Here is a 21,490-nt window from a genome sequence, read left to right on the forward strand (position 1 = left end):
TTTTAATCAAACGTTCTTAAATGTCTTGTCAATGTGACCGGGTTGTATAGTATGGGTTATAGGTACTATAAAGTATAAACTATTTACTATTTTATTTAAAATTGAGGAACGCTTTCGCGATACTCGGATAACTAGATTTAATGTTGAGTAATATTAAATGTGTATCGATCCGATCGGTGTAATGGTGGGTGCTTAAAGATCATTAATCTGAGCGCGATTGATGTAAGTACCTATTTAAATAGATTTTTCGATAATAAAAGCTTTTATTATAGTTTATTAAAAAAAAAAAAAGCTATACATGCCATAGCTTTGTATCACCTAGTTAGTCGATACTGATCCAATTTTCAAGGCAAACGGCCCTCCATCTATGACGATGAAATATTTACAATGTGTTTATAATTCAAAATCTATCTTGATCTTGAATTAACTTATTCTTTTATCATAATCGTAGGTCTATCGATTCAATAAACAGATATATTTTACCATAGAGCCTTAATTTTCTGAATTAAATTTTTTTTTTTAGAAAACTTATTTTATTTTTAGGTTTCTACATATATAATATATACAAATTACTAATAATATACTTAATTAATGTTATTATTATTTATGTCTACACAGTGGTTTGTCGGCAGCTGTGGCGTAGTGTGGTGAATCGTCAAAGTTTTCCCGAAAGCAACATTTATCATAATGATATGCATAATACGCGAACCAAGAGTGTTTTATGATTTCTACGACAATGGAATGTTTTGAAAATCTTTATACCTACTGTAATATGAAACTTGAACAAAACAGTAGCATAATTATTATATTCAGTTTCGTTGGAACAAATTGAAAACTTGCTCGCGAGTAATCTTTTTAGGACTAGTCTAGAAATGTATGTTTTTTGTTCATTTTTTTAATGAACCCCATCGACCCGTGCCTAGATTTTATCGTAGACACTGTTATACTGAACCTTTTTTTATGTACCCACCATAAAATTTTAATACATACCAGCAAATAAATTTTTGCAGTGATTTTAAACCAATGTTCCATATTGTAAATTGTATATAATATGGTAGATAATTATTATCGTAGTACCTATAATTTTGTTGACGATGACACTACAACATGTTTTCATCAACACATTTTCAATTCAATTTATTGAAATTTATAATACTTACAATTTTTTTGGTTAATAAAGAAATTCATGCTATCAATATTATACTGACATATTCAATATATATTTTCATCGTTATTATGTGGGGTGAATGCTACTCGGAGTGGGTCCTGGCTTCCTACAACAAGTCCTCCACCTGTCTATTTCGAATGCGGCCGCTTTTCGATTCTCAAGCATACGGTAGTCATCGATTGATAGCTATATATATATACAAAGGTTTGGTTTATATTTTCGTCTCCTGTATGAGTAAGTATTATTATATTTTGTGCAGAGCATGTCAAATGATTTTTTCATATTATGATTTAAAAAAATAACATATTCTTGGCTCGTGCGTCAAATGTTGATATTAACCGTAATGGCATTCGAAAATTATAACCATGTGTTACGATGCATGTAAATGTCATAAAAGAGAGATAACGTCTTTGAAATGTGGCAGACTTTATCGTTTTGATAATAACCTGAAGAAGCTGTCAATATTTCAACGATTTTAATTTATAATAATTTATATGTTAAAAAGCTACATCGAAACATTCCAAGAGGATGATATTTTTTATTATTATTAGGATTCTCTAGGATGAAAATTATGTACTTAATACATTCTTAAAATATTTTTTTACGTATACTTATAATATATTTATTTACTTATTACTGCATATATTAAGACGAGTGAATATCATTTGATCTAATTTATGCGAGGTAATCAGGCAAAGAGGCGTATTAGTGTAGTAAAAAATGCAAAAAAGTGCAAAGTTATAAAACTTATACTCTACTGTCGAAAGATTAACTGTTTCTACTTTATATTATATATTTAATATTTTTTGATGTTTAAAAAACAGGAGAAGAAAAAATAGTTTAATCAAGGCGTCCGTTCATTAATTAAACATTAATTTAGAATTAAACCCAATGTTTAAATTTAAATACATAAGACCAACTAAAACTGGCAAATTACTGGTATGACATTGCATGCATATTGCATACATATATTTAACTATATCGTCGGTGTTTTGTAAAAAGGGCGAATTAACCAAAATGCTACTTTACAGGAAGAGGATTTTTAACTTTTGACTTTTATTTGTTTTTTACCTGTAGATGATTATAAATATCTAACAAGTTTATAATAAAGCTTAGAAAGAATACTGTCATTATAATAGGTATTATTATATAATATTTTAAAGGCCTAATATGTCACATTTGCTTTTTATTTCGTAATTTTAATTAATTTAATTTTAGTCGATTATCGTTTTTAAGTACTTTCCTGTGGAGATAAAAATTCGCCGTTTTTACACAACAAAGCTAGTGGGGGTACATATTATATTTTCATTAAAATCTCGATTTTGCCAAAATGGTTGATTCGCCCTTTTTACAAAACACCGACGATGTATAGATAGATTAAGATACTAGGTACGCATTTATATTAATTTTCAACTGCTTTCAAATAAGCGTTTAATTAATAACATTCGTTTGAATAAAGATCCTAATCTAGAACTATTTTTATAAGTACCTATATTCTTTGCTTTTAATGTGATTAGATTATAATATATATAATAGATTATAATCTAGGTTATTTCCGTTGTATTAAATCATACATATTAGAAGTAAAAACTTCGTACATATTGATTTCCGTATTTTATTTCAGTACACGGTTTTTTCTTTGAGATTGACATAAGCCATAATACAATACTGCCGTTTGGATATAAAAACTTTCTCGTCAACCTGACGGAAATTGAAGTGGGGTAGTTTTAGATTATTTTTTCAAGTGTGTCATAGCTTTAGTGCTGTTCCATGTATCCATGGCTTTAAGCTAGGGGTGGAAATATTTTTTTTACTGCCTCAGTAGAATATTTGTCCGTAAGCTACGTCGTTGAATGGAACCTGGAAGGCACACAGCGGGTTATGCCCGTTTTTTTTGCCACGTGTTGTCGCGGGCATGCAGGGGTGTCACTCAAAAATCAAATAAGTACGGATATTAAGACACAATAACTAAAATCATCACCATAATATTGTATTATTTTCCATCCCTCATTAATGGTTTATTATGTGGTTAGTTATTTTCCCCCACTCCTTTTCCACTATAAATCTGACGCGTATCTGCTAGACTCGTCGACCATCCCCGGTCTGGCAAATTCACATGTTATTTTTCAATGTAAAAACAAAAAAAATGTTAATACAACCTCCACTCATTGTATCGAACATGGTAAAAAAAAGTTATTTTCAAAAATTTTCATTGAAATGAATAAATATTAATTGCGGTTGTTTTATCATAGTATGTTACTTACTACATTATATTATTACGTTTGACGTTTTGTTCATATTGACTCGGATGTCTTTAACTTTTGACACTTATTACCCATTGAAATGCCCATAATGTTCATTTAAATATAATGAAAATTCTATTTACAAAATATGCTAGGTATCGGCACGTAGTCATTACTATGAATAGGTCTATCTACACGAATTTCATTTAATTTTGTTGAAAATCCATTAAAATGACACGGTTTATCTATTCGCAGTGTTACAATATGTTCTTTAACATAATATTATAACATATCACAACATGTTCCAGTTTTAATTACGTGGTCCAGGGGCCGACTTGACCCTTTTGTCCATTCAGAGTAAACTTTGTAATATAATCTTATCACTCCACAGGATAAACTGATCATCATACATGAGTAGATTTTATGAAGTGCTTTGACTCTCGCTTATACCTATCGACTTTTTAAGCGGCTTAGCGAAGCCATGCATTCGAATATAAATAGACTATCAAAGTAAATAAGATGAACTTTCTAAAGTAGCGGAAGCAATATAATTATTTGTATCCCCGATAGTGCATCTGGAAATAATTATAACTAACTATACTTACCATAGTTCACTCCATGCTGTAAATGAGGTGCATCTCCAGAAATAATATAATACACAGTTATATGTAATAATAATAATATGTTTTTTGTATACCTATACATATATTCGTAAAGTAAATTTGACCTAATACTTCTTTAAATGTTAATAACGGGTGTAGATTTTAGAGGTATAGAACTTAAAAATGAACTAAAACACATAAAAACCATGGTAATTGCCACGGTATTGGCTTTATAAGAAAGATAATGCATTAAATTAGTGTTTAAATGTGATTACGGGAATATGGGCGCCACGGCTCGCTCGAAAAAAGCTCAATCTGGAAGTCCAATTTTCGATCATTTTTTGGAGCATCTGGGATGAGGCCGTATATCATTAACATTGCGGCGAATATTGGCTTCCAAGTTGTCTATCGTCTATCGTTTGGTTTATCGGCGTAGCGACTTCACACATCCCGATCTTGGAATGTCAATTCACAGGTCCATAACGTCTCATCGAATGTTTCCTTCAATAATACGATTGTGGCGCGCGCTATGTGGCATGTTCCGCCGTCTTGTTGAAACCATAGCTCTTCCATATTTATGTCATTCAATTGGGGGTATGAAAAAGTCGGTAATCATGGATTTATAGCGCTCTTCATTGACTGTAACCAGCCAGAACTGGCATAATTTTTGAAGAAATACGGACCAATGATTCAATCAGCCCATAAAGCACACCAAACAGTTACTTTTTGTGGATGCAACGGCGTCTCAATAATGACTTGTGGATTTTCTTTACATCAAATGCGGCAATTTTGCTTATTGACGTAGCCTTTCGACCAAAAATGAGCCTCATCGCTGAACAACATTTTGTGGACGTAGCGCACGGTAAGTTTCGCGAACTGTACTACGATTTTCAAAATAAATTTGCACAATTTGCAAGCGTTGTTCCGGCACAAGTCTATTCATGGTCAAGTTGGCTTTCGGTGGAAGAAGTGTTAACAATTCGAAAAACATACCTCTAAAAAACACCCTATATGTTATTTACGTAAATATTTTAAGAATATTGCAGTTCTACCATTACGCAATACTGCTTTATTGGCCGCTCTGTAACTTTAATTAGTTACAAAACCATATGAAGACGCAGAATATTTGTAACAATTACCCAGTAGGTAAATGTGTTTCTTGAACACCGCCGCGTGGCATGGAAATGTGAATGTTGGGCATCACGCAGAAATATCATTAAAGAAATCAATCTAAATAAGAGAGGCAACAGTGTAAAATATACCAAACTGTCAAATATCAGTGGATCCGCTGGAGAAATGAGTGTTATACGACGGTACTAATCGACCACGGGTCCACCTTAAAGTAACCCATTGTGTTCTATCTTTTTTTTTTTTTTAATGTTTTAATGTTATAAGATATGATATGACTAGGTGTTCTAATACGTTTATTGTATTATATAACTTTACTGAGTATGCTTTGATTTCTGTACTATAGGATCTGTCTATGTATGACTATAAATCGGTTCACAGAGTAGACACCAGGTATTATTTTGACACTTTTCCCCTACATAAACATTTTCAGAATATAACCCAAACTTTGCGCTTAATCAGCCGGAACGTCTGTTTCAATTTGGACTTTGCAGTCAGCGTTGTTGTCCTTGTTATGTAATGGATATTACTTTCCTTAATTAATAGCTTTGGGCGCTTATGGCACTAGATACGTACCTGCCAGAAATTTGTCACTCAGAATATCTTCAAAATTGAGATATTTGGGATTGTAAATAACTATATCGTCAAAGCTATCGACATATTAAAACATTGATTGACTAATAGATGCTTTATCTAAAGAATAGATCGCCCTCATAAACTCGCCCTCGATTGTGCTTACACACATGTTGTTCTTTCGTAAACAGGTGGATGTGATGATATCTAAACTCTATCTACAATGCAGTAAATATTTTGTGACTACTTTCATCATCATTGTTGTTATAATCTGCTAACGTGGCTGAAGGTACCCGCTTTAATATTGCTACGTTGCATGTTGCATGGGGTTGAAATTTGAATTCAACCTAAATTTAAATTAGGGTGCTTATTACAAACGCCACTTTGATGTTTTTGGCGTATTTTACTAACGTGTCCACTTTAATAATCACACACACCCATACATTAACAATATAAAGCGATTGAGCGTGCATCGCATCTTCATGACATTCTTTCATTCTATTTATGGAGCTTACCAAGTTTATTCATCAAGATTTGACAAGCGTCTACGATCCCGATTGTTGCATATCGAAACATGCGGCATTTGTAATCTGTCGCTGGGAAGAATGTAAGTCATGTTCAGCATTATAATCGACTGAGATACCTATACCGAAATTGCTGCGTGAAGGCGTTGGGTCTTTGGCTTTTCGCTTCCAAGTGTTTCCGGCTGAAATGCTTAATTAATTCAAAGATCCAGTGGCTTTTAGGGCGGCCCTTCCGTCGTTTCGTGCCTGTTGAGTACCATTGGAGCACGGTATTATTTGTCTAGCTATTATCCCACTCGAGCATTATTAGAATACCTATGTTGAACATGCAACAGGTTTGTTTATTCTATTGAATGTATTTCTTCAGATTTTTATTAGTTTCGCTAAGAAATTAATCACAATTCACGCGGTGGTTTTCCAACTACTCACACCTCTAACCAGTGTCGAACTTTTAGTGACGTGAAGGCCCGACTAACTGAATGATTTTGATTCCCCCACAACGAAGAAAAAATACAATACAAACCATATAGGTAGTGTATCTATTTTATTTGTATGTAATTTGGTCTTATCGCATTTACTTTTCTCAACATGCCTACACTTAACCTAGTAGGTACGTAGTAAAAATATCAAATGTATCTTTTCCTGGAATCACATCCTGTAACTGCAAATATTTTGTATTTACATTCACAGTGACGAACGCATAATAATATTAAGTGGTTTATTTCAGTTTAACAATTAATTATTGATAGTCCGTTGTCGAGATTTTGCTATGCTTTGGGTAATATTTTTTCAGATTCTGGTTTGAAGTTTTTCGAGGTAGGTACCTCTTTAAATCCTCTGACGAATCAATCGCGTTATTTGCATTTTAAAAAACGCCGATGCATCTAGCGACAAATAAATACATTTTACTGAGTGTACGTGTTTTAATTAATCAATGCGTATCCTAATCATTAAGAAGAAAAATAAACCGTTTTTTAATGCTTACATATAAATTAACAATTTAAAAAAATCTGTTTTAAAATGTTGATCACTTTCATTGTATTATGTTATTTATTGTTTATGTTTATCATTAGAATGTAGTTAAATCATTTTTATCCAATGTATCAGCATATTTGTAATAATTCGTAGTTTTAATGTATTTTTTAAAATTAAAAATGATTGATTTTCATAGAAAATAAAAAAGTGTATATTATGTATTGTAGTTTGAAATCCTTTTAATTTATACCGAACCATTATTCTCATGATAATTTTATAATAATTATGCGTTAGTACAATTATTGATAAACAATATTCTTGTGCCAACCCTAATAATAACAAAATCTTTTTTATATCAGTTCAACCGGGGGCGTCAGTGGCCCGTCTTCCAGGGCGATGGGGGTCGGGCAGGTGCGCTTAGACCCCTTTTGTTATTTTTGTTATAACAACCCTATGTCAAATCTCAGACCACATGCTTGACACACGGGGCATCAATAATTTACCTGTGCGATACAATATACATCTTTTGCTAATCTGTTGCATCATAGTGCACGCACCTTGTTAATTTGAAAATTAATATGAGAACTTTATGTCCTAGTACAGTTTTTTTATCCTTTTGTTGGTGTTTATATACGATCTTTGATATTTTTCTTTTTATAATATCGCAAAGAAATAACGTGTATTATAGGTACTTATTATTAAGAAACTTGAGTACCTACTGTCTTATTCACAGCAACTTGGTCTAGTTTATATATTTTATTCTAACTCGAAACTTAATTAAAGCGTGTATTTTATAAGAAATTATCTTATATTAAATTATCAGTAATTTGGTAAGTACCTACCTATTTAATTTCCTTCTTATTTTAAATTATCATTATCAATTCTTCAGCTTAAGCTAAACGAGATGTGAAGGAACTGGACCGCCCCATAAAAGGTCATATGCCTCTTGGATCGATGACTATTTTTAGTCAATCAGAATACTACATTCCTGCCAAATATCAGATTCTTCTTCCTACCTCTGACAACGAATATGCCTATACAATCGATTCATCATAACCAGTCTAATGATATTTAAAATTACTTACGAGTATATTAATTCGTCTTGCGCTTGATTACAATCATTTTTCTATGCCGAATATAAACGTTAATTTAATTAAATTTAATTGGTACAGGTCTGTTTGCAGGAAGCCAGGCGAGAACAGCGGCAATTTTCATGATCGATTTCGGCAAAATTCATGAATTCAAGAATGTTAACCTAATCTAATGTCACCCCCCTCCCCCCAAATTTGACCATTTGTTTGAGGTCTCCTCTGGATACCTATTGAGGCCGGAACCATTTCCGGGCGGACTCATAGTAGTAGTATGGCAGGATCGATTGCGAATGGATCAATTTCTAGCAATGAGAAGATTTTATAGCCAACTTTTTTAATAATAGTACTTAAGGCTAATAATAATGAGTAAATGTTTCTACGCCGGTCTTCTTAGCAAGGAAATATCAGATGTCCTTTACCGGCAGCTAATGTTAGTAGATCAATACTCTAATACTAATGCATAGATATTTTTCCAATATTCATATTATTACACTTGTGATTCTTGATCACACGTGGCAGCCGGATTCTGTTCGATTTTTCGAGAAAGATTTTGTGAACCGTCTTGTCAGACACCCCCGGCCGTGCAAACTGTTAGCACGGTCCGTCCCTTGCACATTTTATAATATAAAATTTATATCGGTACTTATACTTTTATTCAACATCTAACAACCGTAATTGTATTCAGCAATAAACCTCTCCGTTTTCTTCAAACCGTATCCGTATTTTTATCGCTCCGAAGACTACCTAAGCCACAGACGATGTCTACTGACACCCAAACAATCGGGAGGGAGTACCAACACATTTCCCCCTCTCAAATTCGATAGGAAGTGAAACTAACCTAACAATCTAGAATATCGGCTATTTTCAAAATGTGTTTGCCGCTGGCTTCCACCAAATAGACAAGTACCAATTAATTATATTGATTTGTCAATTTGTTTTCTTTCGTCTTTTAGATTTATTAAAGTACAACAATGTATTATTACTTTTCAGCATTTGTATTTATTTGTGTTTCTTCTTTATATCTCTCATAAGAAAGTTGGTGTAAGTTTATTTGTCTACATAATAAATTCATCTACGTAATTTACATTTAAATAGTAATACGTCGTAGAAAATTTTTGTGGCTGTCATTTTTATGTTTTGTGTGGGACTTTTATATGTATATTTTTATTCCATTGTCGTCACAAAGAGTTTGTAAGACTGGAACTTTTACGAAACACTGCTCCGTGAGTGAGATTCCACGTAACTTTTACGTGCATATTTCATAAATATAAAATAAGTAACTACGCAAAACTTTTAGTCGGAGTAAATCTTAATTTTATTTAATTCGATTAAATTTGTTTAAATATGTATTCATACATATTGATATCTATTCAATTACTGTGTATTGTTTACCTAGTGTCTAACAGGCTGTGACCATGGCTGGATAAATCGTCTCATCTAATATAGTCGTACAACATCCCTTCTTCGTAGTCAGTTGTTGGTGTCGTTGAGGGTTGTGACGTCCACTGATCGGAACAGATCCGTTACCCTTGAGTCTCGACGATCTTCAGCTATTCTCGCCTGCAATCTGTAGCTCTTGGGACTATATATTTCGGCGCTCCAGCGGGCAGAATATCCAAAGAACCGACCTCTTATTCTATAACAAATTTCTTAAAAGTGTCAATTTTAGTATAAGTAATAAAATATAATAAAATTAGTTCGTCTTGTATTGGTTTAGTGACGTCATATTTACCCCAACTCCCCCTATCACCTTTGCCCAAAATCTTCAAATTAACTCCTCCCATGATAACATTACCTATATAATATGTGTATATATACGATTATTATTATTTTTACATTGAATCACAACTGTAATGTTTTAATACCAAACGAGTGCATAATGTTTTAGTCAGTCCGGAGAATGTCGATTAAAAATGCGGTAACTTTCAGCATGCCATTGGCACGGTTCGTCTCTTTTGTAATAATGAACACTGTATTCAAGCATTGTCGATTCTTCGAATTGGTTGAAATTATTTAGTAGTATTTCTGTATAAAACATTCTATATTATTAATATTAATACTATCGACTGAAGGTAGGTACTTGATGGAATTTGATTTTAAATTCTAATGGATTTAAGTTTTGTATTATAGAGTCGTTTTTTGAAGCAAAGGCAAACACACACTGACGTCAGGCGAAACCCGGGTCGCAAAAAATGACTCAAATGGAATAGTAAAACACTTACATCCATTATAATACTATATTATGTTTATTTACTACATCTATGATATGTCTCAAGGCTGTTTTTGGCATCATGTGTATTTTTCGTTGTGTTTTATATTCTTTCGATGAATATCTCCAAAAATACTGACGCATGTTTGTAGTCAATCTCGACTTGGGGGAACTAAATAAGAATGTAATCGCTTATTCATAATCCAGTCGTAAAATCTGCTCGCTTTATGTGCTTTTTCTCCCACTCAGATAATGATATGAAATAAAAATAAAATGAATTTTCTCCTTCTCTTTTGTTACAGCGGGGGAAAATTTATCAGCATCGGAGACAAGATTAGGCTCCCGGATGACGTCACCATGGGATACATCATTGGTGAGTGATAGCTTTTGATTATGTCCATTGCTTTCAGATGAATGTTTCATAGATTACTTGTCAGGTAAACTGTAATGCTATTTACGAGAAGTGGGCAATGAATACACATTTTTGTTTTTTGTTCATTTTTGTCTCATAAGATTATTTCAATAATAAATATTCATTTTTACTGTACCTGTAGAGCCTTATTCCAACATAAAGATTAACCCCAACATCATTAAAAGAGGTTTTAAATATGTTATGTCGTATTCCAAGACGCATGAACTGACAGGCGTAACGTTTTTTTTAACGCGGGCCTCAATAAAATGTCATTGATTATACGAAATATTTTTAATGAATTGCATTTGCGCCATGTAAAATATACAATGTATTATAAAACGCGATATATAATACAACAATGACTCAGAGCTCGAAATGTACCGGAGCGCCATTCCGGTTCGTGAAATCGGTAAAGTTATCGCTCAGTCTCGTGGAAAAAAAATAATTTGATCATCTGAGTAGACACGACATAATATAACAAAAAATCTAACACACTTAGTTTTATAAAATACACATAAAATTTGATAGGTATCTAACCATGTTATTATCTTCAGAAAATTTCGAGCGCTACGGTTCGTAATTCTCATTCATTATTGCAGTCACTCATACTCATTCATAATTGCAGTTCATTTTTTAGATTAACCAAACAATCTGTACTTCTGTAATCTGAACTTCAGATTTTCTGGCAAAATCTTCTTGATATGTACCTACTGTCTTTCCGACTGGCACCTCCACCCTTAATTTGTCCCACAAGGAATTTCGAGAAGACTACGTACGCAACTTGAGAATATGCATTTTCGGAAAAAAATATTTTTAATATTACTTGTTATTAGCGTAACAAAACAAATGTTGGTCAAATAAATTATGATAACTATAATAAGTAAATATTTTCTATGTGATAATATATAATATACTTTTTAGTTTTATTTTGATTGTTTTCTTACTCATCTATCGTGGTTTCGCTCGGCGGATACAGTATTTCACGCCCTGCGTTAAAAAAAGATAATATAAACCGTCGCCATATTGACGAACACTTTTTATGTTTACTTCCCGTATCTCGTATGAAAGGTTTTTTTCATTTAAGCTTTAAATCATACCCCCCGGGCCATCGCGTTATATTTTTTTTAAACCAACAGGAAAAATATCGAAATAGACTTTCACTTCGAACTATTTAAAGATAGAGGTTAATTGTTGGGTCGATTACAAATCACAATTATTGATTAAAGAAACGACTCAAAGGCAAACTTCATAAAAAGTATATTAATATTGTAATATGCATAGGGAATATAGCATTGAGGACATTAATTTGTAATACTACTAACAGTTATTAAGCGCGTAATCTCATCGGGAATCGATCCTAGAACGCCTGCTACGAGAAGCCAATGCTTATATATCATGGCCCCTAATGAGGTTATGTCTTTACCATATTACTGCTATCGACCGAAGGTACTTGATGAAATTTGAATTTAAATTCTAATGGATTTAAGTTTTGTACTATTCCATTTGATACCCAATATCAAATATACTCAAATGGAATAGTACATAACTTAAATTAATTATAATTTACATCTTTACGTTTATTTATTTATAAATAATACAATAAGTCCATATTTGTATTATTAACATTAATTTGTTTAATTATAATTCCAATGTATTAAACAATCGTCTAACTTCGGAAAACTGTCAAGACGTGACGTGTTATTTTCCGGTAATTCGATCGTAATTAGTAATATTTCGGCCTATAACCCTCTGTTAATAACCCCAAGTTTTTCTGTTTCCATAAAGTTTATGCGAGAATAGTTTTAAAAACTATTTTTTTATCAAACTTTCGCCTGATGATCGTTGAAGTAGAAAGCGTGACGCGTTGTGCAAGTCTTAATTGATTATATTCAAAGCGAATAGCAGAAAGTTTGTTCATTTCTCAGATAATACTCGAGTTGGAGCTTTCTTTGACGCTGCGCGTAACGTATAGCCTCCGGAAAGCTCGCTGGCGAACAAAAAGCTCGATTGAATATTATCGTTTCGCGCCATTGAATCTGTATTGTCAGACGCCGCGGCCGCCAAGTGAAATCGTCGTAAATTCAAAAAGTGTCATCTCTCCACGATCTATTATTCATTCCTGGCAATAAAACCTGCCGCGGGACTCTTTCGAATGGGCCTGCGAGCGCTCGTGGTCGGGGCGAATTTGATACCGGTCAAATTAATTTAGTGTAATAAAATTCACTATTCATTTTTATTGGACCTTTGCGGCTGGGCAGTGAAATTATGACGGGTGTAAGAAAAACTTTGCGGTTTTAAGCGATGTTTTTCTTCTGAACGGAGGATCGCTGCAAACTTTGAAAATAAATTCTGATAAAGATATGTAGATATAATTTTCTATAATTTCAATTCCTTGTAGGTATATGCAGATTATTTTATCAACCATTTTCTAAACATGAAGTTTAGTAGACGAATTTCAACACCAAATCACATTGAAAATGTTGAAATAAAAATAGTGGTTTCTTCAAGTATTCTCTATCAATCAATGTTATCCTTGATAACCAAATAGGTATATAATAATTTAACAAATTATAGGCGGAGACGGAATATGTATATATTATGTCAATCATCGATACTGCAAACTGTCCTGTAGAAATCTTTGGAAGACGCAAAGTCAACCCCTTGTCGTAATTACGAGTAAGTATATAATATTATGAGTATCAATTTTAATTACCCAGTGTATTATATTTATTTAAATGCTAAGTTATTTTCACACTAAAGCATTGCATCGCAGTCGTCTAAACTTTTACAGATTGCATTAATGCATTTTCCGACTCTGAAATACTTTGTCGTGTTTATGTAAATTCCTATACTATACGGTCTCTTCAGTTATAATATTTCAGCAATGCAATTCCTACTCTCGTCTTTTTCGTTCCTCTTTTGTTTTCACGGCGTTGCAATGGGATTCCGTTTTGGACGTTGACAAACTTTGAGAAGAATAATAATTTATTGTAGTCACTCTTTTGAATATTTACACTGAAGGATTTTCCATGAATTTATTCTACCATTTCAAGTCGGGGTAATTTTCAGCCTGTCTTGGCAATAAATTCTGATAGAACAAAGTTTTCCAAATTTTTTTAAATACTACCAAATTAAGAGCCTCAGCCTGGGCGGTTCTCATGGTACAGTGCTTAAGGCGCTGACCTTTCATCCCGGAGTTCTGCCTTCGATTCCGGTGAAGTCAAAATATATTAACATAATCTAATATGTAAATTCCTCAAACCTGGGAGTTTTACCACTATTATTGGGCTACTAACCATTATAATCTGTAAATTGTAGTCTTAGTTCAATAAAATCAAATACGTATGACTAACAAAGTTTAATGTGCACTATTTATGGTGGATCTTAACAGCCTACCTCCACCCTTCGCTACTGGTAGGTACATACAACCGGTAGCGACCGCACATAATAATGTATTTTCATCTGTATACCAAACAAATTAATATGCTACTTTTTAAGCGACACCAAACAGGACAAAGACCTCTTTTTACTTTTTATGCAATCTGATATATTTTATAGCGAAGCGTGATTTAAAACTTTTCGGTTAAGTTCGGGTATTCGGGTTATAAGTCGGAAGTTTTCTGAATACCCAAGTAAGTTATCAAAGTAAAGTGTCTCTGCATACATAAAGCAATCCACTTTTTATCTGATTCAAATTATGGTCATAAAAGATGGTGGCTTTCTTCGGATTTGGTGGGTTTTAAAGCATACGAATGAAAGTGCAGTGCAGTTGTATAAAGTGACGTGACTTTTCTAAATGACGCGTGACTTCAGTATAATGCTCCAAACCTCAATCTCAAATCATTCTAAGCAAACCTTTTTATTTTACATTTTTCGGATATATTGTTATCATGTCGGGTTTTCTACCAAAATATCAACACCCATTTTCCGACCATGTCCGATCCTAATAGGATCATATGGGCCTCCACAGAGTAGAGGTTTGTATTAACAGATGTTGTTTTTACGAGAAATGGATGTCAGCCACTTGCTCAACCTAGTAGGTCCATAGCCTGACTCACACACAAATTGAAAAAACAATATGTGTACTTGCCAGACCCAGGGGATTCGAACCTGGGACCCACGGCATGATAGTTCAACGCTTAAGCCGCGCGGCCACCGTGGGTAATAACACCCATACACAATAATTATTAAGACTGGTGTACTTAGTTTAATTTAAAAAATATATATTTAAAGTATGAAGCTGATATTTAGTTTTTGGTCTCGTTATGGAGTTTTTTGGTCAATACGGAGGTTGAGGGGTAAATTGCTGCCAACTTTCAGCTCCCTACCTCGGAGACTACCACTTGTAAAAATTTAATAGTTTTAAAAACTATTAGGTAATACAGTGAAGCTGAAAAAGTAGTACTAAAATGGTGATTAAATTAACTGCAAGTCACTTCGCATTGCAGATTTACGTGTAAAAAAAAACCTCAAATTCATATCGCCCGCATCTGTTTGTAACCGCAGTCGTTTTAGCACTATTTTAAATTCACTCAATTGGTCTATAATTTATTTTTGATGTAGGTAAGTACCTAAATAATTATATCTCCCAGATAAACTTTCATTTGATATTAATGCATGGTATTGGTTTATTAATTAATACGTAAATCGATAATTTTGAATACAAAACATTGTCGACTTGTACCGGAAATAAAACATTGATATTGTAATGTAAATGTGGCCTCATGAATTGGTGTAACCATCTAGGCATCCGATGTTTTCTTCAAAATATTCTGACGTGGCATGTCTAAAAGATAATACAGCGCAGATGACACAAACGTACACTAACAGTCCTAATAATTATGATCGTTATTACAAGCTCATTCGACATCCACTTGTGGATGCGACAAGTCGCAATAACTCGTAAGTGAGCACTCGCAGTTACACCTGCAGGCCAGGTCTTCATCGCTATACTCAAAATGCAGAGTATCTGTGTATGGAAAATGTGCCCAGAAAAGTGCGAAGGTTCACGGTTGTTCACGGTAAATTCGTAAGTCGGTGGCACATGCCGGATTTTGTTAACTCCGACCCCTCCTGCCGCATTAAAAAGTAAAAAATAAATTATTATGGATTTTTTTTCGAAATGGAACCACACCCCGAACCATTTTTATGTATGCGCGTCGCGCCCTAACTGAAAGTGCCCAACCGTAGTGGCTTGGCGGGCGCGGCGCGAAACTCAAACGTATAACCGTGTGTGAAATGTTCTTAGACAGTGTCTTTTTTGGGGCATAATACACACGGTTATACTACGTTTGAGTTTCGCAAAACGCCGCCGCGCCGCGCCCGCCAAACCACTACGACCGAGCACAAATGTGTTGAAATAGGCTATGTTCGATTAATGGAAATGTTAACTTTACGGACTAATGCTATTCACCCGCTCAAATATGCTAATTGAATTGGGTGTTGAAAGTTTACACGAACATATTATAATATAATATATATCGACAAAGTGAGTCACTGACACTGATTGCCAAACCATTGTTCGTCGTTTTAATAGTATGCATTAATATCATCCCTCTATGATATTTTAATTTTCCTTTACGCAAACTATGGTTATGCATTCATAGTATCTACATAACACAATTAGTTATATAAATATTCTAATCTTAAGTGTTTAGCCTGTCAGGCCTTTCCAAAACTAGTTTTTGTCATGTGTGACAGCCGTTTAGTTTGTACATGCGTCAGTTTCCCACCGCTGCTGCAGCAGGAGTTTGAGGGTTGGTTTATGATATGACGTCAGACGTGGTTGACGAGATAAAGTGGCGTGTCTTGAGCAGGGCTCCCTCGCTGCATTTTATATGACGCCTCGGTTGAAAAGCGTGACATCTCAGAGAGGCAAATAATGTTACACTTTATGACACGGGTGTTTTTCATTTTAAAATATCCATTTTTACTTTAAAATTTCACTGACAATTGATTATTTATACGATAGTTTTTTCATTCAATAATAATCGTTTATTTATTTTATATATTTATGACTAGAGACGTACACGTGTCTTCACGTGGCTTCGTTTCACTAAATACGATTGTCGTCCTAAATAGGTATAAGCATAGGTACTAAATAGATATTAAATTAAACAAAAAATTTAATTAACTATTTTAAAACAAAATTAGAAAAGGGGTATTGCTGAAATAAATTCGCTTACTTTAAATGCCGATTTCGTTATATTTTTATCATTAAATTACATTTATACTGAATATATTATAGTCATCGTATTTTAGATTATTGTTTGTCGTGTACATAAGTTTAGTTTTCAGCCGCCTTTTGACGTCACATTCAGAACGTGATAGATTAAACCTAAAAATAAACGTATGTGATACGGTTCTTTACACATTTACTGCATTTAAAAATAAAATAACGAGACTTACTAGTAAAATTTATTTGGCTATAACATTATCATTATATTGGGAATTGATTGTTTAATCTATTGGGTAGCTTTTTATGAATTTACTAATTATTTTTTAATTGAGTACTTTACATGTTCCTTATTTAGAAATGTAACATAGGTACTTATATTGATTTTAACGAGTCGTTGTTTAATAAATTCCTTCGTAATGCCGAGAAACAAATGTTTCTTTGATAATAAAAAGATTTTGAATAGTATAAGAGTTTGTTTATCTCCATATAAATAATACAAAATGTTATACATAATGTTGAATACTTAAGTAATATTGTCTTTCTTTTTTTACAGAACACTTACTGGGTAAACCCTTGACGGTGGTGGAGCAATTCCACTCTCATTTAGAGCCGATGAAGTTCCTGCGAAGAGACACCCTTCACGATCAGGTGTCCTTTTCCTTTTCAAGAAACAAGGACGAGTGGAATGTCGTCAGCCTTGATGGATTCGACGAGAACTATGATCCCAATAGGTATGTCTTGTTTATATCAATGTTTTTGGCATTGTATCAATTTTATAAGTCATACTATTAAACATATGACGTTCGGCATTTCTAACATATTGAGGATTCACTCTCGTACAGTGATGGTGTACGTGTACCGACAAAGTATTATTATCTAAAGCTGACTTTTTGAACTAAGCGACCACGACACGGTCAATGAGTTTAATGTTTAAAGAGTAATAGGAAGAATTAGTTCAGTCAGTTCTACTCACCGTCAATCGGATTGATCTTTATACTGGATACGAGGGCTGATACATACTATTTATGGCGTCATATTAAAAAAATGGAAAAGAGTAGATCTTGATTCATATAAGATATATTAATGTTTTACCTTCTCATTTTTATGTGGCTCGTTCTATAATAAAAAAAATATCCTATAACCTATCCTGCTGTAGATACCGCAGTTTATCGCACATTTTTTTAAAGCTAGGTACCGCATTTTTTGCAGAAAATTCATGTGCATGTGTAAGCAGACCCCTACAGGGCGTCACACCGCATCGGTAGTGGTAATATCGAAATAAAGTAGGTATTCATAGATAATGCGATGTGAAAAATTCATTTGAACACGGTATTATTAATCCTCGCCAGTTCCATCCTAAAATAATTTTTATAGCTTATTTATTTATTACTATAAATATTATGAATCCTTTATAAAGGTAATTTTCACTTCTCTCATCATTTGGAGAATGGAGTAGGTACGAGTAGGTACATCGTTTGCCGAAATAGGATCAATATAAGAAACTTTAGTCAACGCTTATTAGAGCAATAGTAAGTTCGTCGTAACCCGTAATAACTTTATCGTTAAAATAGATATGCCTAAATTAATGCAAAGCTATACATATACCACATTAGCATTAGGTTCGATAGTTTTGAAAGTAATATTATGATAGTGGCGTCAAGCGGGAAAACGCGATGCAATAGGCTTGATTTACCTATGTGCAGTCGGGAATAGTAATGGTATTAGCATTAGTGCGCACTAAAAGAAATTACATATGCGTATGTTCAATTGTTCCAATAAGTATAGATAGTAAAGTTGTAGTAATCAAAATTTGAAAGCTTTGTTTGTGGCACCAGAGATGGCAACACCGGCGACAGGCGGAAAATAGAAGAGCAGGAAACCATAGCAACCAAAAACAATAGAATATAACAAGAAAGAAAAACACCGGGCCATTGTTCGCCAGATATTTTACCCGTCATTATTTTTTACTTATTACATAATCGATAAATAAAACATTAAAGTATTATTGTAAAGCTACAAAAGTAAACAATTTTCATTATTGAAAATATAAATTTAAATATGTAAGTACATTATTTAGAAGAAAAAAAAAACATCAGAAACATGTACCTACTTATATTAGAAGAAATCTTATCACATTTTTTAAACAGTTATTTTAACTGTTTCAGGGTGTGGATATCCGTAGTGACAAAAGCTTACACATGATTTTAGGTATAATTTGTTCGCCAAAATAATATGTATCTGGAATAAGCTTTGTGATTTCCTGTTATGTATTCTGTTTATTTAAGTTGAAGTGTTAATTTTTAGCCTGATCTGTTAATACATATTATTATAATAAATAGCGTGGTCCAAATAATATACAATAATTGTATTTTGTTATATATTAATTAATAGTATCCACAAATTAATAATACGGTGTTAATTAGTTCAAATGTATACCTAATGCTAATGCAACTATTATTTCTATAACGTTGGGCACCATAAACGATTAGAATTCCATACGTTAACGTAAACAGTTTAAACATTGAAAATTATGTAGACGTGTTCATTTTTTATCGGCTAATACTCCCCATAAGCCGAGCGTATCTTTTACAGACTTACATCTTGATTTATACGCGACTGTAATGTACCCATAACCCGATATGACTCCGGGCACCTACCGTTCCTATTATAAAGCTAGCAATTAATAACCCCTCCGAACAATGTAACTCATAATTAACTATGATATCTTTTCCACAGGTTTCTTTCACTGCACTGTTTCCTATTCCCGTACGCGAGCTTCTGCCCGAGATAATACCACTCGAAGACGAAGATACCGGACTGCAACTACTTTCTCACTCTTACAAAACATTACCCAGCCTTCGTCTTGATACGGTATGGCTAGAAATTGACAAGAGTTACTACTTTATACCAAGTAGGAAAATAATATTAACATGAAGAATAACGTACCTGTGTTAATTTGTGAAGTAAACACGTAAGATTCAAGTAACTTGGCTAAAGTTTTGTTAAGAGAAAATAAATTAGGAAGCTAAAGTTATGACTTGAAACGTGAGTGTTACGTGTATTTAGTCACGTTAATAAACATGTATACACTTCAAGTTTATTCCACCAAAAGTGTATATATTTATTATTACATGTTTTAACTTTGATTGAACTCCACATCGTATGTTAATATCAAATATCCGTTTTTGTTTCTAATTAATAAGCAAGTCATGTAATATTTATTTATCCACGAGTCATACATACTCTTAGTTTTTGTGGAGGTAAAGAATTTGAAGTGATCTTTTAAAATTGTATTCTGTGTTTATTTATAATGTCCTGACTGAAGTATCTGAAAGACATTGTTTTGAAATGAGTTTTTATTTCGTGGGACAAGTGAATAAAAATAAGTATATTATTTCATCAAATGATTAACGATTGGAAAGTGGAATCACCGAGTAAGAGTAAATATATGAATAAATACTTATTTGTATTCAAATGTAGTATTATATTTTTTACGGGAACAATTTAGGCAATAAATACGGCGCTGTTTATATTATGAAATAATGTATTTATGTATTACAAAGTTATAAATATTTTTGTATTTTAAAATAATTGTATTTGTAAATAACCAAGAGATGTATAAAGCTATATTCCTTTATTATTAATAGAATTGTTGTTAAAATAGTGGCGCTTTTGTTGTGTATCTATTTGTTGTGACACTCAAAAATGCTCTCTTATAATCGTTTTTATGTTTGATTCTTTTTATTTCAACCCAACAAAAATACTATACATATTTTGAATATTCCATTAATTTTACCTTATATATTCCATTGTATAGACCTGTATGACTTAGAGTACTTAGACCTTTGACTAACTCGCATAACATTCATATTGTTACCTACATTTTGCAACACAATACTATTAACAAACATACGTTTTTTTCAATATAATTATTGTAATAGTTTATTCATTTTAAATGTATACTATTATAATATTAATATTGCTTGAAAATCTTATAACACTAGTTTTTGATATGTGCCTTAATATTTAGGATAGTTAAAGTTCTATTCACACATCAACCATACACAAAATACTCATCTCAACGACCCTCATCTGCTTTTTTTGCCCAACCAATCTGAAATTATCTTCAACGCAGAATGTCCACAGAGTTCGAATTTCACAAAATCCATACCGACAGGTATTCGTGTACAAGGTATTTTTGTTATGAATTGTCCAATAAGTTATCTGTGTATGTCTACCGTTCAGAAGATATCGCGTTGCTCATAATAACCACCCGTGATTTTTATAATTTGTGTGCTGTATTTCGAGCCCACGATATTTTTCACCTCTGTGTGTTAAATTTTGGTGTCCCTTTATGTGGTCGATCCCAGACAAATATTTGATATCT

The 21,490-nt window shown here is 32.9% G+C and overlaps 1 protein-coding gene across 1 annotated transcript in view; it reads left to right on the forward strand.

Annotated features, from left to right (window-relative positions):
- fng (Fringe glycosyltransferase) overlaps positions 1 to 20,856 on the forward strand; it is a 253,671-nt gene extending 232,815 nt beyond the window's left edge. Inside the window, exons 6-8 of the mRNA XM_085958107.1 lie at positions 10,816 to 10,886; positions 17,657 to 17,834; positions 19,840 to 20,856. Of these exons, the coding sequence (XP_085814233.1) occupies positions 10,816 to 10,886; positions 17,657 to 17,834; positions 19,840 to 19,894 (304 nt within the window). The 3' untranslated portion in view covers positions 19,895 to 20,856. The remainder of the gene's footprint in view (positions 1 to 10,815; positions 10,887 to 17,656; positions 17,835 to 19,839) is intronic.
- Positions 20,857 to 21,490: the final 634 nt, after the last annotated feature.

This window comes from Rhyacophila brunnea, unplaced genomic scaffold, assembly GCF_057557595.1.
Source record: "Rhyacophila brunnea isolate RB1 unplaced genomic scaffold, BYU_Rbru_1.0 scaffold_7, whole genome shotgun sequence".
Classification (NCBI taxonomy): Eukaryota; Metazoa; Arthropoda; class Insecta; order Trichoptera; family Rhyacophilidae; genus Rhyacophila; species Rhyacophila brunnea.